Source organism: Euprymna scolopes, chromosome 2 (genome assembly GCF_053919585.1).
Source record: "Euprymna scolopes isolate OS-2025 chromosome 2, ASM5391958v1, whole genome shotgun sequence".
In the NCBI taxonomy this organism is placed as follows: domain Eukaryota; kingdom Metazoa; phylum Mollusca; class Cephalopoda; order Sepiida; family Sepiolidae; genus Euprymna; species Euprymna scolopes.
In genome coordinates, this window is record NC_136483.1 from 76390736 (window position 1) to 76415808 (window position 25073).

The window sequence follows — 25073 nt, forward strand, 5'->3', positions numbered from 1 at the left end:
AATCTTGTGGGGGAAACCCCAGCTTCTCAATAAGGGGCACACTGGATAGGAACAAAAATAAAAATTGTCCTAATCATGAAAGATTTCTCCTCCACCGGCCGAGGAGAGAAAAGGTGAATTGTAGCGTCAGAACAGATACTACTACACTGTGATCTTGTGCCGAAGGCCAAGAATTGTTTGTGTTTTATGTTTCTTTAATTGTTTGTTCCCTAAATTTATAATTTAGCTTGTATATTGCTTTAAAATTAGGTAATTTTACATAGATGATATTTAAAGTTCAGTTTCATTATTAATCGAAATAGGTTCCTTTCTTTTCTTTTTTAACATGTTTTAATTCTCTTTTTTAAAATGCCGTCATATAGTATCGACAGTAACAGTTCGACAAATCTTACCTACATTACCTGCAGGCATTTTTCAGTTAACAGTAAGTATATCTCGGTGGCCGTGGTTTGACTGTTCTATTTCGTCATCCATCTCTCCTCCCCCTCCGTCTCTGCGAGTAACCCTGCTAGTTTTCAATATGATGCACGTTATAGAATGAGAGTTATTTTGAAAAATAAACCGCATTTTCTGGATTACAATCTGGCCGATTTGTTTACACATCTGCCTACAATTATTTTCTCTTCTCTTTTCCTCTAAAACACCTGAATCTACACCTGTTCAGAGTTAGTGGTTACAGAATTTCGTCTACTTTGTAATCCAAATACAAATAACAGGCTTAACAACAAACAACAATCATATATATATATATATATATATATATATATATATATATATATATATATATATATATATATATATATATATATATATATAATCATATATTTCTAGTTATATATCCAAAACTGTCTTTCATGGTAAACAACTATGCAATAATATTAAGACTAACGTAAATTCTTGGAAGCAAACCAAAACACACGCGGCGCATGCACGCACACACACACACACACACACACACACACACACACACACATATAATAATTTTATACATACAGACACTAGTGTTTCATCCTTTTGGAATCATCAGTGTAGGAAGGCACAATTACCGCTGGTCAAGGGATTTGAACTCAGCTGCTAAGCCATCTCTGAGCAACTCCATTTCAGGCTAAAGGCTATAATTGTAGTGCTCTTCACTCTCTCTGCGTTCCAAAATTATTTGCATTTTTTTTTTGAACATTCAACAATAAAAAATAAAAGAAAAGAATGTTTGTACTAACTCTTCGATTTTTTAATAACTGAAGTAAATCTATATGAGAGAGAGGGGAAGGGAGAAGAAAAAGAGAGAAGGGAGGGGAGGTTACACTTTACAAATTAGACACGAAACCCCCAAAATTTTAACTTTTCAGCTTTTGCATAGAAGGTTTTGTAGGTGTTGCATTTGTAAATGCTAGAGACAGTCTTGAAAATGTCCCTTGAAAGAACACTTTTGAAGGGACTTTTTCCAGTCTGTCTCCAACTCACTAAGCTTTTGATATTTTTTTCATACAGCACAAGACGTACATGACAAGTGTGTTGTTAGGAAATGAATACATATACCAAATGATATTTTTTTAAATTCATTGGTAATTTATTTTTGTGCACAATTTTGCTATTATTATTATTATTATTATTATTATTATTATTATTATTATTATTATTATTATTATTATCAATATTATTATCATTTTATCATTATTATTATTATCTTATTTCATTATTATTTTATTATTATTATTATTATTATTATTATTATTATTATCACTTTATCTATATATTAATATGATAGTGTGTGTGTTCTTTTGTGTGTCACGCTTTCCAGCAAATTTGATTGGTTGAAATTTTATTCTGGAATAGACATTAAATTTCGGAATACACATTTACTAATGCTCTAGGTTCTATTCGATTAGCATGTTCTCCCTGCTATATTTGTTTTTAATTCTATAAAATTTAGGGTTTTATCTTTCAAAAGTTGTTAAGAAATAATTGATTTTTAAGTTATTCCATAATAAAAAACTATAACACACATCTCTCAGCCAGCGGGGACAAAAAATTGAGCAGTTATTTGTCTTTTTCATTGTTTATTTTTTTACATTTGTTTATTGAGAGAGAGACAGAGAGAGAGAGAGAGAGAAAGAGAGAGAGAGAGAGAGAGAAAGAGAGATGCTGATGTCTTTGTTAATAAAATATTATTGCTACTACAACAACAAGTAAATAAAAGCCAAGATATGAAACCTCAAACTTAGCGACACGTTATTTGTACATAAAATATTTTTATAAAAACATTAAATCTAAAATATATATATAAATATATATAAAAATGACAGTTCCTTTTCCTAAATAAATTATTATTATCACAACGTTGTTTTAACTAAAATAGTTTCATGAAAAACTGTTTTTGGTACATAAAATATTTTAATCTTCACCACTATACTTGTTTTTAATTCTATAAAATTTACGGTTTTATCTTTCAAAAGTTGTTAAGAAATAATTGATTTTTAAGTTATTCCATAATAAAAAACTATAACACACATCTCTCAGCCAGCGGGGACAAAAAACTGAGCAGTTATTTGTCTTTTTCATTGTTTATTTTTTACATTTGTTTATTGAGAGAGAGAGAGAGAGAGAGAGAGAGAGAGAGAGATAGAAAGAGAGAGAGAGAGCCGCTGATGTCTTCATTAATAAATATTATTGCTACTACAACATGTAAACAAAATCCAAGATATGAAACCTCGAACTTAGCGACATGTTATTAGCGAAACGAAACTGGTTTTGTACATAAAATATTTTTATAAAAACATTAAATCTAAAAAAAAATATATATAAATATGTATTAAATGACAGTCCGTTTTTGTAAATAAATTATTTGGTCAATGTCAAGGTTTTTCCAACTCCTCAAAAAACTTTAAAATGACGACTTTTAAAGGTTTTCGGTGGTGCTGAAAACGAATATCACATTTAAATTTGGGGCAGATAAGTAATTTTCATGATATGAAAAAATTACTTCTTCTAAAAGTGACGGATCACTTTCGTATATAAATTTAACGTAAAATGAGCACCCACTTTCTGACCATCTAGTAATTTCTTCATATAAAACAAAGTTAACTGTGATATTCGTTTTTAGCACCCCTGAAAACCGGCGCTGTTTTTTTACTAAGAGATTCGTTTATTTTTTTCATATGTTAGGATGCTAATAAGTAAGTAAGCTTACACGAGCGGTTTAAAGCGGTTTTTCGTTCATTTTTTTTTTGAGGTGGGTATTCAATTATAGAACGTATAGTTTTTAATAGGTGCTTCTGTAGTTTAATTAACTGTTTTTCCGTGAGTAACCTGCCGACATTAACCATTAAACCATTAAAGTAGAATCGTTTAATATTTCATAAAAATTCTGTTTAGATTAGGGGGCGGTGAAGGGGTGGGTGGTGTTGTGGCGACTGCGACTGCCACAACACCACCCGCCCCTCTACCACCCCTAATGTAAACAGAATTGTTGTGAAATATTAAACTGCAGAAGTACCTGTTAACAACTATACAAGTTCTATAATGAAAAAAGAACGAAAAACAAAAGTATGCGTTTGTAAACTTACTGACAGCATAATTAGCATCCTAAATTATGAGATGAAAAAATGAACGAATCCCTTAGTATAAAAATAGCGCCGGTTTTCGGGGGTGCTGAAAACGAATATCACAGTTAAATTTGTTTATGATATGAAGAAATTACGTCTATTAAGTGACAATGGAGGAGAGGTTAATAATGAGGGTTACTGACAGATAAATGAAATGCTAAATATTGAAATATACAGCTGCAGAAAGTCCATTCAACAATAGTACTGTGGAACGTCACAATCTAATAATTGCTGAAGCAATGAAAAAACATTAGATGATGAAAAATGTGAGCCAGAAATATCCTTGGCTTGGGCTGTTAGTGCCAAAAATGCACTTTCAAATCATTCTGGATATAGATCAAATGCGCTTGTATTTGGGTCAAATATTAACAACCACTCAGTTTTGAATGATCGGTTATATGCATTGGAAATTGCTGTAAAGTACGAAAGGCATATTCTCCAGCTCCTTCCTAAGATCCACTTAGAAAGTAAATGGCTACCTTCATCTGTTTTATATATATATATATATATATATATATATATATATATATATATATATATATATATATATATATATATGATTAGGTTTTAAGAAATCCAGCAGAGTGCTCAATTAAAAGGAAAATCCAAAAAATAAGAGCATATTTATATTTTGTATTTTGTGTACAGAAAGTTGTTAGATGAGACAAGTCATTGGTACCGGCGGTTTCAAGCCCGATGATTAGGACCATTTTAGATATCCATATCAAGCTCTCTTCAGCCAATACTCATCTCTTATACTAGTTCTAAAGAGCATATAAGCCCTGTATTAGAAGGAGATAACTCTCTGGATACTTTCTATATCAGGGGCAGATAACTCTTTTACCTATCATCATTATTCATCAATTTGAAACTGCAGTTTGCATGATGGAATTCAGTAAACTCTATAATCTTTTCACATGGCTGTTAATGTGTGCGCATACCATCATTACACATTGAGAAGGAGGAGGATTGACCTGACTTTCCACTTACATGCAGCACTTCGGTAGTCCCAAATGATCACCAGTCTGGTACTGGCCAGGCTCAGTGTCTCTTTACTTTGGTGATCTGATGAGAACTGGTATGTCAATGTGATTGTGTTGTACATTTTCTATTTACTTATGTATGCCCCCCCCCCATGATTACAAAATAAATTGTCATGGTCATCTTTGTGTGCATCAGAGAACTCATGTGATTTTTCTCACATTTCTGGGGATATGTTTTTTGGCGCTCTTGTTCTGTGACGAGGACCTGATTGGGTGTGTATATCTTTCTGTGTTTCTCTCTACTATGGTGTCATCAATATTCCATTTCTTCCTTATGTCTTGCTAGGTGACCTGATATTGATTACCATTTGACCGCTATTGCTTCTTCAGGGAGTCATCTCTGAGGTGGCTCAGGATTTGTGGATGGATTTGAGGTTTCTGAAGTGGCATAATACGGATCATCCACAACTGGGTATATTCTACAGAGAAATTGACGGTTCCGCAATGTCACTCAATTGCTCCCATCTACTAGCACTTGATGCCATCAGTTCCCATGTGTTTCCACGATGCTCCCCATTTTTGTGCATCAGTTGGGGTTGTTACCATTCGCGTTCTGGATCTAGACAAAATTTCCGACTTGGAATTCCCAAAATGGACGACAATGCTGGTTGTAGAACTGTTTGGGTAATCTCCAAAAATACCGTTAGGGCTTACAACATGGCCGCCAGAAGAGTCACGTGATCCGGTTGATCCAAAACATGAATCGTGCAAATGGAAAACGCAGCCTTGAAGGCAAACTTTGACAAACAATCACAATTTGTTTGTATTTAATTTTTTGTTGATATAATGTTGTTATAAAATAGGCAAACTTTGCGAAACAATCTTAGGTTGTTTTTAGTTAAAACAGTGTTTATAAAAAGTATTTTATTCAGAACAAACAAGTGGTCGACTAGGTGTATCAGAATTTTAGGCGGAATTTTTGACACCCCCAACAAAAAACTGCGAATAAAATATATAAAACTCGTAATTTCTGTTTTTAAAGTGGGTTGTCAATTTTCTTTATGAAATATACTTCCAAAATAAACTATTACAGTCGTTTAAAACATAATAGAAGTATTATTTTTTATTTTTTAAAAACAATGTTTACAAAATGTCTACGAACGTGCGTAGACATTTTCCATTTGCACGATTCATGTTTTGGATCAACCGGATCACGTGACTCTTCTGGCGGCCATGTTGTAAGCCCTAACGGTATTTTTGGAGATTACCACTGTTTGTTCCACATATGATACTTGACCATTTCTGACTCCATTCATTCACCTATTTTACATTGTTTCCACATTTAATATTTATCCTGTATAACAGAGAAATGGTTTTTAATGATTCGATCATATAGCATTATGACTGGGGACATGTCAAGATCTTAGACGGGGGTAGTGCGATGGGTTAGTAATGCCCGAGCAGCCCAATCACAGGCCTCCATAGTTGTCATAAGCCTCCTGAGTTGGCACAGGCCTCCATAGTTGGCACAAGCCTCCATAGTTGTCCATGTTGAGATGTTCTTATTCCGACTGAATGAATCAGAGGGGGTTGCAAACTGCATTGTTATGATGACTGAACCTATGCGTTCATAACCTGAAAGTTTTATCTCTCTGTTGCAGATATTGACAGTATGAGATTCTAAGAAAGCAACCTGTGTCATGGTTATGCATTAGAAGTAGAGATGCATCATTGAATTCTTGGCAAAAGTACATTGAGAATAGTAGTGACTATGTAGAAACATAAATTCTGGAGAACAAAAGGTTGCTCGTTTTAATGGTATCATTCTCGTCTTTGTAGCTCTTCCACCATTTGACTTGAAAAATAGAAGGATTCTAATGTGTGTCCAAAATCATAGGTGTGAAAGCTGAAAAGATGCATTTATAGAGTATATATACACCTTGTTTGTTAACTCATCTAAAATGGTTATTAAGTTCCTCTTTGAGGCAAACAAGTTACTAAATAAAGTTAAAATGAAGTTCAGGTTTCATATATTTTCCCCAAATTTGGGAAACTTTCTGAATTTGAATATTGTTTACTTTAATTAATTATTTGAATATAAATGAAATTAATTAAACTTTTATGCATGTATATATATTTAATAAATATTAGAATAAAATATTTAAATGTTTAATAAATAAAATTAATAATGAAATTAAAGAGGCATTCTTATAAAAGAACTATTTCAAGAAACATTAACTTAAAAAAATATCTTAATAAAAAGTTAAAAAAAAAAGAAACAGTAATATAATTTGCAGTTTAACAATTGTAATAAGCAAAGGTAGAAGCTAGTCTGAAGATAATTACAAAAAATTTTAAAAATGATAAAATCTATACATTTTAAACTAATGAATAAAAACAAATAATAAATTTCTAAACTTGAATAAAAATAAAATCACTACTACTACTACTACTACTACTACTACTACTACTACTACTTGGAGAGACTATATATCAACCGCTAGCCGGTCACATAGACACTACTAAAGAGGCAAAACATAAAGAAACACCACTTGGAAACTATAATTACACAATTTTTTCTTTCCTTTTTTTATTTTCGTCATCATAAACTGCTGCCATACCAAATAAAATGGAGAGTCAAGGAGGATAGAAAGGCCAAGGAGAGAAAGCAGTAACTGGATAAGTGCGAGAAGGACTGGGACATTAGGGAGGTTTATTACCACCCATATCCCAGTGAAGATCAATGGTCACTACCAATAAGAAATTAATGGCAAACACATGTTGCAATAATGCAAATTAATTTACAAAGGTTGTCAAAAGAGGTGGAGAATGGTAGAAATCTAGGGAGAGTTGTTGTCACTCAGACTCCAAGGAACACTGCAGTCTGTTTTCAAAGAGAATTCATTAATGATGTGTGGTGTGTTGCTGGGGAAGTCACAGCTTCTTTGTAAGTGTGGGGTATGCCGTGTGTGGTCTTGTAGCAGTAGTCAGTGTCGATTAATGCATGGCCGCTCCCATTCTGAACTACTGTCATATAATCTTCTAGGTAGCTGGGCATTTTGTGCTTGCGCGTTGGGTATCTTTGCATACAGCTAGTTTCTACTGTAGACTCAGTTTGTTTGTTGGTATTGGACTGTTCAGGGTTTTCCTTTGACTTTAAATTTTTATTAAGTTTCTTGGGGGAAAATTTGCGTCATCATCGCTTGATGAGTGGATTTGTGTTTGAGTATGTTGGTCGTTGGTGTTAGTGAATTTTACCAGTCTGTGTTGACACACTTTCCTATTTTCTGGGTCGTAGATAAGATATGCCGGGCTGTTTCTATCGTATCCGACGAAGATTCCCCTCTGGCACCTTGGGTCTAGCTTTCTTTTTATGTTGGAGTAGGCATAGCAAGGCGAACCGAAAATGTGCATTCTTGATAAGTCCGGTTTTCTCCCGGTCATTTTGTAGTAGGGCGTCTGTTTTAGATGGTTGTTGAAGCATCTGTTCCATATAACTGCCGATGTCATAACTGCATAGCTCCACAGTGTTTTCGGTATGCCGCTTTCTATGATAAGGCATCTTGCCATTTCGAATAGAGTTTGCCAGTTTCTTTTGACCATTCCATATTGATGAGGCGAGTATGGCGCTGAGGTTTCATGTTTTATGTTGTTATGACGGAGTAGTTTTCCGAAGTCGTTTGACTTGAACTCCGAACCATTATCCGACCTCAGTATTTTTATTTTGCCATATGGGGAAATATCTGTAAGGAATTTTTGCGGTAACAAGTGTGGCGTCACTTTTGTTTTTAATAAAATATATAAATACGGTGCCAGAAAAGTCGTCAGTGAAGGAGATGGCGTATTTGTTCCCGTTTAAATCCGCTGGTTCTATGGGGCAGGCTAGGTCTGAATATACTAAATGCAGAATATTTGTTGCTCTTTTGTCAGGAGATTTATTTCTTTTCTGGGGAAATTTTCCTTGGATGAAGACGTTGCAGTTTTTGTTGTTTGCAGTCTTATTTTTTATTTTCCTCCCTTCGACCACATCGGGTAGTTTTGTTATGTCGTCGTAATTGCAATGGCTGAGTATTTTATGCCACGTGTGGATATCGTGGCATTAATGACAACTGTCTTCTGCATTTCCTTCCTCCATAGTTTTTAGGAAGTATAGTCTGTTGTGCACATGTATTTTGAATTTCGCTCCGTTTTTATGTTTTAGTATATTCCCGTCTTCTTCAAAAATAACTGTCGCTCCATTTTGGGTCACAGTTTTCACAGAAAATATATCCTGTGGATATGAAGGTATAAGTAGTGCCCCTTTTAGGGTAGTCGTAATGGAGTTTCTGTTAATGTCTGAAAGGCAGAGTTCAGCGTCTCCTCTTTTTAAGGCTAAGCCACTGGTTTTAGTTCCGTCTGCCAACTCCATGTAGTGATTCTCAGAACGGAATGTTGGGTCGAAATTCTTAAATTTCTTCACGTCTGTTATAATGTGCGAAGTGGCCCCTGCGTCGATTAGTAGGTTTGTATGTGATATTAAGTTCCGGGTATAGTAGTAGTAGTCCTCCGTTTTGAATGCGAAGAAGTTTTCTTCAGTGCCGGCTGCCTTTTTCATTGTATCTTTTCGTTTATAACGGCAGAACTCCCTTTTATGGTTGTTACTTTTACAGTAACTACACCACTGTTTTCGCTGTTTGTGTTTGTTGTTGGAACATTCTTTCGATAAATATCCTTTTCCGCCGCATATGAAGCATGATATTTCACGTTCGTCATGATGGTGACGGCTCTCCATTATATTCTTTGAAAAAGACGATGTCAATTTCATCACTTCATCACTGTTCGACTGGATTTTATGTTTCAATGTTTCATCGAAACCATGGAGTTCTGTTTTAAATTCCAGGAATGTTATTTCTTTGTTGGCGTGTGTCACATAAATCGAAAAAGGGTTGTAGCAGCTTGGTAGTCCTTTTAATATCATGGCGATAATTAGGGCATCGTCAACTGTTTGCCTGGCATTTCTCAGTTGTTATCACGTATTCTGTGACACTTTTGTCTCCTTTCTTTTTGATAGACGTGAGTTGGGTGTACACGGAGATTATCCTTGGTTTTTCTTTGCTTGCGTTGTGTTTGCGTAATATTTTAAGAGTTTTTCTCCCATTATCTGTAGCGTCTCTCATTGTTAAGGATAAACTTTTGTCATCCACAAACTGTATAAGTTTGGCATAAGCATCTTCATTTCTCTGTGTCGCTTCCGTCTCTGTTAATGTGTATACCTAAAATGGCGCCTTTTAGGCCGAGCGTGCATAAATGACATAAAAATTTTGTCTCCCAAATTTTGTATTTGGTTTCATCTCCGTCAAATAAAAGTCTGTTCCATCAGCTTCATTTATCTCTCCTGGGCACATAACCTGTTGCGAGTTGCATTTCAGTGAAAAGAGAAAAGGAACTGGAACGAAAATTTGAAGGAGAACACGAACATGTGTGTGACGGGTATAAAGAGAAGTATATCTTATATGAGACAGGAAGAAGAAGCGGGGAGTGAAAAAAGGGATTATGGGATTACAACATAAAAGGGAGGTAATCATAAAACGGTCTATGATAAGAGTTATCGTACTTACTTTCAACAGAAAGCTTGGACGAACAGACGTGTATCCATTACTGTATTTATGTAACAAGTAAACTAACAAAGATAGTTATATAATAGGTTAGAAAATCAGAAAATGAATAGAATTACCTTGCGTTAAATGATATATAGAGGAACCGGCATAAACCCCAATACTTTTATTCAAATAACCTAGACAAAAATGGAACTCTATCACAGTTCTAATATAGTAATACAATTATCTCACTGGCGATAATTTACCTCTTAAATAGAGAGCCTGCAAATCACATGATTGCTCTCATAGGAGAGTCATGTTTTGAAATTTTCGATAGAAAAAAATGTTATTCTGAGAGTTAGTCAATTTCAAAATATGTGGTCATATTAATTATTATTCAAATGGGAGTGGACACATTTGAAGTCCCTGGCTGAATTGTGTTCATTTGTAAAGATTGCCGGGATTGTGTCATTTAGACGATGAACCTTACAAAATAGATAACTGTTAGAGCATGTCTCATTTGCAGTGGTGCGAAGTGAAGAGGCAACCATTGTTACAACTAGACAGAAGATAGTCAGATAATCATAAAATTGCCATTTATCAAAATTTTTTTTATTAACAACCAAAAAATGTGTTTACGTTTGTGACTTTGGCCGATCAGATACTGTCCTACTAAACTCATTCCTAAGAGTTTCCAATATAATAGGTTCTGCACTGTCAACCAATCTCCAACCCATGTCCCCTCACTGAAATGTTGCATTCCTGTGCTTGTTTTACAAGTACTTTAATGGAATGTGCCCCAACGAACTTGTAGCAGTAGTTCTCTCCCCCTCCCAGATACTCGACAAGCAGAAAGATTTGTTGCGTTCACTGTAGATGTCCCCCAATACTGGAAAGCCTTCGTCTCTGAAAGTTTCTTCCTTCAGACTGCTAGATTTAGGAATTTTCTCAATGTATCCTTTCCCTAACTGTACTAACATAAAGAAATTTAAGTGTAATGTGAACAACTATCTTGTTACTCAACTCTCTACCTACTGTCTCTTTAGGCATAATCCTTAATTCACCATAGCCACATTTCAGTAGCAATTTGCCTTGTTTGTCGGTGAATATAGGCTAAAAACAAAAATTAAGTCCAGGAGAACTGGGATGTTGATTTAACAAATTGTCATTTAATTCAATCTGTATTTTAAAAATGAAGACAAACAAACACATTAAATTGGTGGCATGAAACAGTGAGCAAAAAAAGATGATAAATATTGGATTTAATTGAATATGAAAAACGTTTTTTTATTTTTTTTTTTATTCAATTTTCACCCCAAACAAAGCACAGTGCCATTTTGAAGTAGGGGGCTACTATCGGAGATATAAGTTGCAGTGATATTATGAAGGGAGATGAGCAGCAAGATGTCTGTTCAGATTACATTTGAACTTCTGCATGTCAATAAAGTTGGAAAAGCAGAATCCTGGGAAGGGAGTTCCAAAGTCTAGCAGTTCTGGGAAAGAAACTATTGGAGTAGAAAACTTTCTTACATCTAGGGATCTTTACAGTATAGGGGTGGGATTTAGCTGTTTGTCAGGTTTGTTGTGGGTGTTTACATCAAGCGATTACAAGTGCTTGTAGTTCGTCAGAGCATTTACCATAAAAATACTTGCAGAGAGATGCAACATTTCGTCAATGGGACAGAGGTTGAAGCCTAGATGACAGTTTAGGACCTATCAGGTTGGCGACTCTCTTTTGAACCCTGTCCAGGAGTGAGAGACAAGTAGCAGATGCACTAGCCTAAATGTGACAACAATACTCCATACATGGGCGAATGGTGGCCTTATAGAGGTACAGGATACTTCTTCGCAGCAGCCTTGGCAATGCTCTCAATGTATCTGTTCCAACTCATATTCCCTGTGAACATAAGACCGACGAGTTTAAAAGAAGTACTTTCAGGTAATGTGTCTTTGGCCATTGTTATTTGTGGTAGAGAAAGTTTCTTGTAATTATTGAAGGAAACAAGCTTAGTCTTGGCAGCATTGAATGTGACCATCCATTTTTGTCCCCACTCCCCTACAAATTGGAGGTCTTCCCCTAGTGTTACTGCGATTTCCTTAGATATGTGTTCATTTGTTTTCCCCTTGTGCCTGTTATAAAACGTGTTGTCATCAGCAAATATATCCATCTCAGAGACAATTTTATCAGAGAAATCATTTATGAATATTAGGAATAACAATGGCCCAAGGATAGACCTCTGAGGTACTCCCCATTTATATCATATTGTTTAGATATATGACCATCGAGGACAACCTGGATTTTTCTCTTACTTAAGGGCTTAATTATGTTAAGTATTCTTCCAGTGATACCATTTGGTCTGATTTTCCTGAGAAGGCCATCGTGCCATACGATGTCAAAAGCCGACGGTGATGCTCAGGCAATTTTTGTCGAGGCAAGAGTGCTTCTCCTTTAGGGAAGCTTTCCTGTATCCCACTTTATGACCTTGTGTCACACATTGCTGTGATGGGCAGCAATCAAATATCTACCCTCATTATGAATCAAAAACATTTTAATGCTTGTGCAGATGCATTATTCCATATATAATTTAAACTAATCCATATAAGCTACAAAAGCTAACAGAAGTAAGACAAAAAAAGATAGACACCCCATAGAACCAAGAAAACTGAAATTGGAAAATTGTAAGGTAACTACCTCCATCACCCCGAAAAAAAAAAAAGTTGCACTGCCAACATCAACTGCCACCACACCAAATAATTAAGAAGAGTCAAGGAGGATGGAAAGACCGAGAAGAGAAGGCATTAATCAGACCTCCACCCAGTCTCAGCTAAACCACCATCTTGTCAAGAGAAAGGACAACAATAAACAAAAGGGAAGATCACTCTAAATAGAATTCTTTTTATTTATAGACAAGAGGAGACAACTCAACAGTCTTAACTCAGATTAACAGAGAAGATTTAAGCTTGCGGAGACTTATTGCCACCCAAATTCCGGAAAAAGACCAATTGTCATTGTCAACAAGAGGTTCATGGCAAGTGGATGTTGTAAAGATTACCAAAAGAGGTGGAGAGTACTGAAAATCTGGGGAGACTTGCTGTCATCAAGACTCCAGGGAACACTAGCGGTTGCTGTCAGTAATTAATCACTGATGAAGACCTGTGTCAGAACTCCTAAAGAATACAAATATTAATAATAACTAGCAGGACCTGTGGAAATTGCCCAACAGCATCTTTCATATGTAATATATTGCTGCTGGGCATTCTGTGGGCGGTCAGCATGAATGAAAACAGCATCACAGTATTCTAACCCTTTTGTTAAAACTAAAATCAGTAGTGGAATGGGGACAAAAATGGATGGTAACGTTCAATGCCACCAAGACAAAACTGGTTTCATTCAATAATTACAAGAAACCTTCTCTACCACCTATAGCAATGGCCAACAACTCTTTATCTGAGAGTACGTCTTTCAAGCTCCTTGGCCTAACGTTCACAGGAAATATGAGTTGGAACAATTACATCGAGGGCATTGCCAGGGCCGCTGCGAGGAAGGTGGGCTCTCTCTACCGTGCTAGAAAACTTCTAACACCCGAAAGTATCCTGTACCTCTATAAGGCCACTATTCGCCCATGTATGGAGTATTGCTGTCATATTTGGGCCAGTGCATCGGCTACTAGTCTCTCGCTCCTTGACAGGGTTCAAAAGAGAGTCGCAAATCTGATAGGCCCTAAACTGGCATCTAAACTTCAGCCTCTGTTCCATCGTCGAAACGTTGCATCCCTCTGCTGCCTGTTCTACAAGTATTATAATGGTGAATGCTCTGAAGAACTGCAAGCACTTGTGCCCCCACGACGTGAACACCCTCGACAGACCCGACAAGCTACAAAATCCCACCCCCACACTGTAGAGATCCCTAGATGTAAAAGATCTTTCTACTCCAGTAGTTTCTTCCCGAGAACTGCTAGACTTTGGAATTCCATTCCAGGTCACTGCTTCCCCAACTGTACTGACATGCATAAGTTCAAGTGCAACGTGAACCAACATCTCGCTGCCCTAATCCCTACATAGTACCCCAGTAGATGTTTCCCCTGATAGTAGCCCCCTACATTAAAGTGGCAATGTGCCTTGTTTGGGGTGAAAATGTAATTAAAAAAAAAAAAAAAAAAAAAAAAAACTGTATCGCACCCCCCTTACAAAAATAATAATGGTGATATATTTTCTGGGCTTATTAGTTCATTACAAACACACCAATCAGTCAACTCACATTTTATCATTTTTCATAATTCTTGGATATGTTACTAATTTTAACAATCATTTTTCATAATTTTGACCTACATCATCGCCACTCCCTTACTAAAATAATAACTGATATATTGTCTCGGCTGATTATTTCATTACAAACACACAAATCATTTAACTCACATTTCATTATTTTTCATAATTCTTTGATATGTTACTAATTTCGACAATCATTTTCCATAATTTTCATAATTCTTGGATGTTACTAATTTCAACAATAATTTTTCATAATTTTGACCTACATTATCACCGCCCCCTTACGAAAATAATAACTTCGATATGTTGACTGGGCTGATTATTTCATTACAAACCATCAATCAATTAACTCAGATTTCATCATTTGTCATAATTCTTGGATATGTTACTAATTTCAACATTTTTCATAATTTAAACCAACATTATCGCTCCCCCTTACTAAAAGAATAGCTTTGATATATTACCTAGGCTGAATGTGTCATTACAAACACACCAATCAATTAACTCATATTTCATCATTTTTCATAATTCTTGTATATGTTACTAATTTCGACGATCATTTTTCATAATTTGCCCCACATTATCGCCACACCCCCTTACTAAAATAATAACTCTGATATATTGCATGGGCTGATTATTTCATTACAAACACACCAGTCAATTAACTCACATTTCATCATTTTTAATAATTCTTGGATATGTTACTAATTTCGACAATCATTTTTGTAATTTAAACCCACATTATCGCCCCCCTCCTTACTAAAATAATAACTCTGATATATTGTCTAGTCTGATTATTTCATTACAAACAGACCAAGCAATTAACTTGCATTTCATCATTTTTCATAATTCTTGGATATGCTACTAATTGCTACAATCAGTTTTCATAATTTTAACCCCCATTATAGCCACCTTACTAAAATAACAACTTTGATATATTGCCTGGGCTGATTATTTCATTACAAATACATTAATCAATTCCGAGTATTCTCATAATATATCTGTTCCACCTATTTTATCCAATCCTTGGTGACGCTGCGTATGCTGTTAATATATATATTTCACCTCTTTCATTCGATCCCGGGTGACGCTGGGTATTGTGTTTCTATATGTTTTATACCTGTTACATTCGATCCTGGGCGACGCTGGGTAGTCTGCGAGTATATATTTGCACTTATCTCATCCAATCCTGGGACTAACTTCATGACCCCCACCCCACTGTTAAAAATATACATGAAATAAAGTAATGTTTAAATTGTAAATTGTTTCGGACATTTCTGGGACTGACTTTATATCCCCAACCCACTCTTAAAAATGTACATGAAATAATGCCTAAATCGTAAACTGCTTCAGCCATTTCCGAGATTGACTTCATATCCCCCACCCCACTGTTAAAAATAAACATGAAGTAAAGTAATGTTTAAATCATAAACTGTTTCAGCGATTTCTAGGACTGACTTCTTATGCTAAAAGTTAAAAAATGCAATGTTAAAAATATACATGAAATAAAGTAATGTTTGATGTGAAAACGATTTCAGCCATTTCTGGGACTGACTTAATATCCCCCACCTCACTGTTAAATCTATAGATTCAATAAAGTAATGTTTAAATCATAGATGGTTTCAGCCTTTTCCGGTACTGACTTCATATCCCCCACCCTACTGTTAAAAATATACTTGAAATAAAGTCACATCAAACTATCATCCCCCCCTACTTGAAAAGAAGGAGGATATTATGCCTGAGATACGATAGCGTGTGTTCTTAAATCTCAACCAATGAAATTTGCTGGAAAGTGTGACACACAAAAGAACCTACATGCTATCGCATTAATATATAGAAGATAATAATAATAATAATAATAATAATAATAATAATTATAATAATAATAATATAACTGGCCTTCATGTTAGACTTTATTCCCTATTTTAATGAAAAATGTATTGCTTGCAATTCTATTTTCATTTTTTTTTTTTTTTTTTTTTGCGGGAGTGGGGAGAGACAACATAAACTCCAAAATACTCTTATTGTATAAATATCAATATAAAATATCACTGAGCGAAGGTGGATTATGTATTAACATCTTATGATAAACACGGATATTACCCTAGTTGAACATGACCTACCTAAATAGAAGGCCGTTTCATTAAAATCATGTAACCTGCTGATGTTGCAGATAAAGTAAAATTATGCAGTAAAGAGACCACTAACATCAACATACCAAGGTCCCTTCAAACTGATGAAACATTCAGAGAAGCATCTCTCAACTTTTTTTTTTTTTGATTTTACTCATGTTCACTCCTTACAAAGCATATCGCCATTTGGACGTAAGGAGCTACTATTTGGGGCCATGTCTAGGAAAGATTAACTAGATATTTGTTTATGTTACATTTAAACTTCTGCATATCAGTACAGCCAGGGAAGCAGGCAGCAGGAAGGGAATTCTAAAGTCTAGCTGTTTGAGGGAAGAAACTATTAGAATAGAAAGCTTTCTGGCATTTAGGGACAACAACAGTGAAGGGGTGAGATCTTATTGCTAAACGGGTTTGTCGGGGATATGTACGTCGAGGGGGTACAAGTGTAATGAGTTCATCAGAACACATTGCATTAAAATATTCTAAAACAGGCACAGTGATGCAACATTGTGGCAATGGGACAGGGGCTGGAGCTTAGTTGATAAAGTGGGACCGATTAGATTGACAACTCTTTTTTGGACTTTATCTAAGAGGAAGAGACTAGTGGTAGATGCACCAGCTCAGATGTGGCAACAATACTCCATGCATGGGCGAATGGTGACCTTGTAATTGAACAGGATACTCTCAGGCGTGAGTAGTCTTCTAGCTCAATAGAGGGAACCCACCTTATTTGCAGCAGCCTTTGCAATGTCCTCTATGTATTTGTTCCAGTTCATATTGCCCACAAATGTTAGGCCGTGGAGTTTGAAGGTAGAATTCTCAGGTAGGGTGCTATTTGTCATGGATATAGGGGGTTGGAGAGGCGTCTTGTAATTCGTAAACCATTACGACTAAGGTCAAAGTCACTATCTGAAGCACCCACAACTCCAATCAGGTAAACTCGTCTGAGAACAAATTATCTTCCTGAAGAAATATAAAACACATATCCATTTTTAATTGATTATGATAAATTATCCAAAAAGAGGGCCTTGTTGCAGTATGCACTCGTCGACCCCAGCAACAATTGTAAGAAAGTTTTATTTTTAAGTGTATTTAATTATTAATTTTAAAATGCACCCGTTTTAAAATAATCCTCATAATAGTTGTTTATCGCCTAACTGTGGTTATTGTATTGTATTCTATGACATCAACAGGTTATTTGACTTTAGTGGAATTGCCTTCTATTTGCGCAGGCCACGCTCGAGTAGATTAATATGCGTGTTTACCAATCTTATATCTGTTTCTCAGCTTTTGAAATATTGAAAAGACATAAAAGAAAGAAAGGACTTTTGAAAATAGTAGGGGGAGGCGAATGATGAACTCCGTCACGGGAGAATTGACCCTGTCCTTTCCGACTTTTTCAAATCTTTACTCTCCTAGTCCTTCCTACGCAACGAACGAACCATTTCCTGTTTCTTCATAATAGGTGACAATAGTGCACACGACCTGTTTCTCTTTTCTTTTGGAGATAATGTTCGCCCACGTACACGTGCCGCTAAAAAAAAAAAAAAAAAAAAAAAAAAAAAACTATCGACACAATCTTGTCTCTCTCAAATCTCAAAACGAAGGAAGAAACAACAGATATTGGTTTTAGACAACAGTAGCATCTTTGAAAAGTGCCAAGAACAACGCTAACAATTAATATAAATGTAGCTAAATTGGCAAATGAGATGAATGAATAAAAAACATGAATATAATGAATGGGACAGTGACTGGGGCAGTGGGCACAAGTTAGCAAAAGCTTAATTTAATAAGGTTTTGTGAATAAAAACGGAGAAAACATGAGCTAACGACCAAAACATCAGCAATTAATTTTACAGAGTTGTAAAATGTTTCTGTTGAGAAAGTTTTTAAATAAGAACTAGACACAAGCGTTAAAATGTTCTTTTCAAATTTCCATTGTGCGTGTGTGTGTGTGCGCACGCGCGTGTGTGTGTGCGAGAGAGAGAGAGAGAGAGAGAGAGAGAGAGAGTTTGAGAATTTTATTTTTAAATAAAAAATAAATAAGTAAAATAGAAAGGCTCAGTAAAAAAGAAAAAATTGTAAAATTTATTTTAAAATGGATTTAAGATTTTTTCCAATATTTGTGAATTTGAGCGGTTTATTTGAATTCAGCAGACGACTTTTTTTAGCTTTCTCATTGGCTGTTTGTGTCACGTGATGTAAACAAAAGTAAAAACAGAGTTTCCGTTTTAAGCTAAATCAACAAATTTTATCAGATTGGAAAATATTTCTGGACTGATCCGTTCGGATTTTTTTCTGGTCTCCGGAGAAAATATCGATGCCCTTTTAAAATGTTTTCTTCGTTAAAAGCTTTCTAGAAATGTAGCGAAGGGCCGAGACAAATTGTTCTCAAATAATTGATTGAATTTCGAATCTAGAATTCTCCGTAATATTAAGAATTTGTTTGAAAATATTTTGGGAGAAATCCAAAATATTTCAGTGAATTTTGAAATAAGATTCCAGAGGAATTTTATTTTATTTTTCGGATAAAAAATCCGATATATATATTTTGTAGTCTAAAATGACTAAATTGAAAAAAGAGAAATTTATTATTTTTCCCTGAGCGAAATATTTTTCGGATAGAGATCCGATATATATATTTTGAAGTCAGAGTGACTAGATTTAAAAAGAAGAAATATTAATTATTTATCGAAGAGATAAATAATAAATTAAAAAGAATTTAAGAGAATTGAAACAAGGATTGTTTCAGAATATTCTCTAAAAAAGAAAGTTACGGGGGTTTTCTTGAGTTCGAAAGAATTTTAATTTTTAAATATAATAAAAAAGAATATTAAAAAAGAATATTAAAAGCTACATTCTCCTATTTAGGCTCTTTTTTCAGCTATTTCCTTTTCAGATTCATAACCAAATTTTTCCCGAGAAAAAGACGCCTCTGAATTTGTTTTTTCATAAAAATGTCCGCTGTCTGGCAAGATTTCAAAAGAAGAAGAATAAAAGAAAAAGAAACCAATGAACTTTTTTCTATAGACTTTTCTACAAATTTTAAGAAAAAAAAAAAGAATTCTCCATGAAAGAAATTGTTTCTTGCATTATTGTAGAGCTTATTTGCTTTAAAAGCACAAAGTCTTATGCTGTTAAAAAAAGAAAATGTCGTCTGCTTATTATAAAAAAAAAACGTGAAAACTCAAACTGTGAGTAATATATTTTTTTCCTTTTGTGTGTTAAAAAGAAGTTTTTTGAAAATCGCATATGGACAAGTATGCATTGTTAAATTTATTTTGTACATTTATTTTGTGTAAATTTGTTTTTTTTGTCTTTAAAATAAATTTCTTGTTCCTCTTTTGCACGAATTATTTAATTATTTAAGCGATTTATATATTCATATTATTCCACTACAGAGAAGCAATAGATGGACTTGTTTGTTGCTTACAGCTTAAAAATGCTAAAATTTTTAAGTTTTCGAGAGAGAGAGAGAGAGAGAGAGAGAGAGATTTACGGTTTTTTGGGAGAGGGTTAAGTTGTTATTAGATAGAAAGTAACCATGTGAAGCGAGGTGCTCGCTGGGCAAAACAACAAACAGCTCACTTAAAATTAATTTTTCAAAAACATTAATAAGAAAACAAATATTTAGAAAAATTAATTAAAAACAAATAATCAGACTTGGCTTGTTATACGAGGTGTAAATTTATTTGCCCTGGTGTATCACACTCGTGTTTATTTTGAGTCCGAAAAAAAAAGAAGAAATCCTTCCTGACTGGTCAAATGTTTTTGGCGTTAAGTTAGAAAGAAATGATAAATTAATTTTCTTTAGAAAAGCCATTCGGGTAAGGAGCAGAGTGAATAGATAAGAAGAATGTTTTTCTTTTTTTTTTTTTTTGGTTTCACCATTGGAATCGGCACAGGGTGTGTCACGCATGAGCGACAGAGCGTGGCAGTAACGCGTCTTACTCCTCTAGTGTTCGCGAGCAAAATGAGAGTGAGAGACTCCTCGAATTTAGCGCCACGGCTTTTTTTTTGTCTTTTTTTGGAGCTCTCCGGAAACGGTGAATGTTCAATGTCACTGTCAGAATTAGTTCCAGGGTAGATGCTACATACCCCCCTACTAGACAGTATGTCGAACAAAAGAAAGTGGAAAAGTCACTGGGTATACACAGCAAATCGGTGAGGATGTTGCACTGATCTGCCCGATCTGGTAGAAGTTGTAATTACTGGTGAATCAAAGTTTCCGTTCTGAACTGCAGTGTTTTGTGTCCATTTGCGTGCTAGCACATCGTCATCCAGAATAGCTTTCTTCAGGCGATCAACACTGACTGAATCTCGTCTTCCGTCAATGTCAATAACGAAGAACTTTGAGTAGCGTTTCAATACCTTAAAAGGACCGGAATACGGTGTTTGCAGTCGAGCTGTGCCTCCATCGTTCCGAACAAACACATGAGTCCACGATTGTATGTCTTTGGGGACGTGAGTGCGTGTGTTCTGTGTTCTCGGGGCAATGTTAAAAGGTTTCGCCAAGTATTCCCTCACACAAGAGGTATAACTTGTTGGGTCAGGCATGCGTGTAGGAGTGGTCGGTGCGACCATCTGTCCAGGGAGAGTCAGCGTTATTCCGTAAATCATTTCGGCAGGCGTAAAGCCAATATCTGCTTTTATGGTGGATCTGATGCCTATTAGAATGGAGGGAAGGTACTCTGTCCACCTGTTAGGGTCGGAATGTGCTCTAATAGCTGCTTTCAACTGACGGTGCAGACGCTCGATCATGCCGTTTGCCGCCGGGTGGTACGAGGTAGTCCTTATGTGTTTGCTTCCCAGTAGGCGAGACAACTCAGAAAAAAGATAGGAATCGAATTGTCTGCCCCTATCGGTTGTGATGGTGTGAGGCACACCATAACGCGATATTCAATGTGTAACCAGGGCTCGGGCAACAGTTTCTGCGGAAATATCTGCGATGGGGATGGCTTCAGGCCATCTAGAGAATCTGTCGATGCAAGTCAATAAGTATGTACAGTTTCTCAAATGTGGGAGTGGACCCACTAAATCTATGTGAACGTGTTGAAATCGTGCCTCAGGGGTTGCGAAGGTAGCAAGGGGACTTTTAATATGCCTCTGTACTTTCGATTTCTGGCAAGGGACGCAACTCTTGGTCCATTCGCGAACGTCTCGGTTAATGGCTGTCCAGATGAAACGAGAAGTCACCAGCTTCTGCGTGGAACGAATGTCAGGATGTGACAAGTTGTGTAATTGAAAGAAGACAGCTCGCCTATGCTTAAGGGGTACATAGGGGCGTTCATGACCGTTCGAAACATCACACCATATCGTCTCGTTGGGACAAGGTACTGGGACTTGCTTGAAAGTTAGATTTTCGGAGTGACATAAGCGATTAGTTCTTCGTCATCCTGTTGGTCGATGGCGATCTGGTGGAGGTCGATCTCGTCAATCGCTTGAATGGCATCGATGTGCATTCTCGACAATGCATCTGCAACTACGTTCTCCTTCCCTCTGATATACTTGATATCCGCAGTAAATTGTGATATGAAATCCAAATGGCGAGCTTCCCTGGGTGAGTGTTTTCCGGGCTTGGCAAGCAAAGCATGCGATAACGGCTTGTAATCCGTAAAAAGCGTGAAAGTGAATCCTTCCAACATGTAACGAAAGTGTTTAACTGTGCAGTATGCGGCCAAAAGTTCCCTGCTGAAAGTGCTGTATTTGGTTTCAGCGTGCTGAAGACGCCTTGAGAAAAAAGCTAGTGGTTGCCAAGTATTATCCACTAATTGTTGCAGTACACCTCCAATGCCAATGTCGGATGCATCGACGGATAAAGCTAGGGGTGCATCTGGACGAGGAAAAACCAACATTATCGCTTCTGTTAATGCCTGCTTGACCTTATTGAAGGGACGTAATTCCGTTTCGCTTAATGTAATCATCTCATTTTTTTTGTTTTTATTTCTGAGTACGTCAGTTAATGGCTGCACGATTTCAGCACAATGGGGCACGAAACGTCGATAGAAATTAATTAAACCGAGGAACTCTCGAAGTTTACGAAGTGAAGTGGGAGCTTGGTAATCGACTATAGATTGGACTTTCTCTGGAAGGGGACGGATACCTTCTTTGTCGATTAAATGGCCGAGAAACGAAAGTGAAAAAACTCCAAACTCGCATTTTTGGGGGTTAATAATAGCGCCATAATCTGTCAATCTGTGAAATAACTGCTGCAGATGCTGTAAGTGTTCATGTTCTGATGCACTTGCCACGAGGAGATCGTCGATATATGCATAGACGAACGGTAGTCCTCGCAAAACTGCGTCGATAAAGCGTTGAAAAGATTGCCCTGCATTACGTAATCCAAAGGGCATGCGTAAGAATTCGAAAAGGCTGAAAGGAGTTGTGATCGCAGTCTTAAAAACATCCTCTGGGTGTACGGGAATCTGGTTGTACGCGCGAACAAGGTCGATTTTGGAGAACACTGTTTTTCCGTGAAGCGAGTTAGAAAAGTCTTGCAGATGCGGAATAGGGTAATTGTTCAGAGTAATGCGACTGTTAAGTGCGCGGTAATCCCCACAAGGGCGCCATTCGCCGGCTGATTATTTTGGCACCATGTGGAGTGGCGATGACCAGTTGCTATTAGAGGGTCGAATAATGCCTAAATCCAACATGTGCTGAAATTCTTGTTTGGATATGATGAGTGACATCGTGTTTAACTTTGTCACTGTTAAACGTAGGACGACTTAATTCCGGGAAACCTCGCAGCAAATCTGTATACGGGTCCGTGGTGTCTTTACGCATAACTGGGCTGATCTCAGTCGACCCACTGATTATGCCTTGCACAGAACGTCCAGTGTTATTATCAATGAGTTTGCCGTGTTTGACATCTACAAGGATGCCGAAATGGTGCAGAAAATCCGCCCCTAAAATCGGAACGGGTAGCTTTGCGATGATGAAGACCCAACATAGTGCGCGCTGTAATCCAAGATTTAATGTTATCAATGTCTCTCCGTAAGTAGGAATGGAGGAGTGATTCACTGCGTGTAGAAATAAGTTTGATTGAGGACGATTCTCTTTCACGAACTTCTTAGGGATGATACTGACTTCCGCACCGGTATCAATGAGAAATCGTATACCAGTGGTTCTATCAGTCACGTACAGGGTGCGACGAATGTTGTTCTTGCCAGGAGTGTCTGCCGCTCCTACTGCCTGGCCTGGGCGTTTCCCGAGAGACGTTTCTTCGTATATGAACATGGCTGGTGGCATCGGTAAGCTCTTTCACCGAAATGCGCGTGGTACTTGCAGAGCCCACCGCTGTTCTGAGTGCTGCTAAATCGCCGGGGACGGACTCGCTCAGTGGGGTGCTTATGCATTTTTGTTTTGAGCTCGAGGCCACGTAACTGTTCACTCAGGTCGTGAATCGTTGCGACGTTAGGCAGGGCATCGTTAGAGCTGTGCGTGTGAACTGGGGCTATGGAAACGGTCACGTCCATAATTTTGTCGGCTAGGTCCGCTAGCTCCTCAATAGTTGTGGAGTCATTCGAAGAGGCGAGTATCATTTGAATACTCGATGGCAGTCTATTGATGAAAAGTTGTTTAAGTATGTCCGGCGGTAGTGAGTTCTCACCCATCAACAGCTTCATACGTCTGAGTAACTGAGACGGTTTCTGATCTCCGAGTTCTTCTTCTACGAGAAGTTGACGAAGGCGTTTCTGCTGTGAATCGGTTGTCCTACGAATCAATTCCGATTTGAAATAATCGTAGCTGATCGATCCAGGGGGTGACATGACCAGGTCGCGAACCTCCGCTATTACTTCATGCGTTAATGCGGCCACCACGTGGTTGAATTTCGTCGCATCGCTCAGGATCCTTTGCGTGTAGAACTGGGCCTCTACGTGTGCGAACCATAATGTTGGATCATGCGTCCAAAAAGGAGGAATCCTCAAAATAGCCTGAGTAGCCATCATTGAAGGAAGCACCTCACTGTCCATCGTGGGGAACGCGTTGAAGAGAACGATGACCGCAGAAAATCTCCGTGAGATCCTTTACGCCTAGAAAAACCGATGTGCCGCTAAGGTCGACATGTACGTCATTCGGCATGCGCGTGGTCGCTGAGAAATTTCCCTTGTGTGATTACAGGTAATTCTTCCTTATTGATAATATCCACAATTCCTTGCGTGTTCTGCCAAAGTCTGACGAAAAAAAGGGGTCACCAGTGAAGTGAGGTGCTCGCTGGGCAAAACAACAAACAGTTCACTTAAAATTAATTTTTCAAAAACATTAATAAGAAAACAAATATTTAAAAAAATTAATTAAAAACAAATAATCAGACTTGGCTTGTTATACGAGGTGTAAATTTATTTGCCCTGGTGTATCACACTCGTGTTTATTTTGAGTCCGAAAAAAAAGAACAAGAAATGCTTCCCGACTGGTCAAATGTTTTTGGCGTTAAGTTGGAAAGAAACGATAAATTAATTTTCTTTAGAAAAGCCGTTCGGGTAAGGAGCGGAGTGAATAGATAAGAAGAAT

The 25073-nt window shown here is 36.7% G+C and overlaps 2 protein-coding genes across 2 annotated transcripts; both read right to left on the minus strand.

The window, feature by feature from the left end:
- Nucleotides 1-20702: 20702 nt before the first annotated feature.
- On the minus strand, nucleotides 20703-21323 carry LOC145239865 (uncharacterized). Its single transcript, XM_080103437.1, has one exon. It carries the CDS (start codon nucleotides 21321-21323, stop codon nucleotides 20703-20705), a length of 621 nt encoding a protein of 206 aa, XP_079959563.1.
- A 2423-nt stretch (nucleotides 21324-23746) lies between these two features.
- On the minus strand, nucleotides 23747-24535 carry LOC145239874 (uncharacterized). The gene has a single exon (XM_080103464.1). It carries the CDS (start codon nucleotides 24533-24535, stop codon nucleotides 23747-23749), a length of 789 nt encoding a protein of 262 aa, XP_079959590.1.
- Between the last annotated feature and the right edge of the window lie 538 nt (nucleotides 24536-25073).

What these genes read in the sequence shown, in the direction of transcription:
- LOC145239874 (XM_080103464.1), bottom strand. Translation starts at nt 24,535, where the DNA reads ATGGACAGTGAGGTGCTTCCTTCAATGATGGCTACTCAGGCTATTTTG.
- LOC145239865 (XM_080103437.1), bottom strand. Translation starts at nt 21,323, where the DNA reads ATGATCGAGCGTCTGCACCGTCAGTTGAAAGCAGCTATTAGAGCACAT.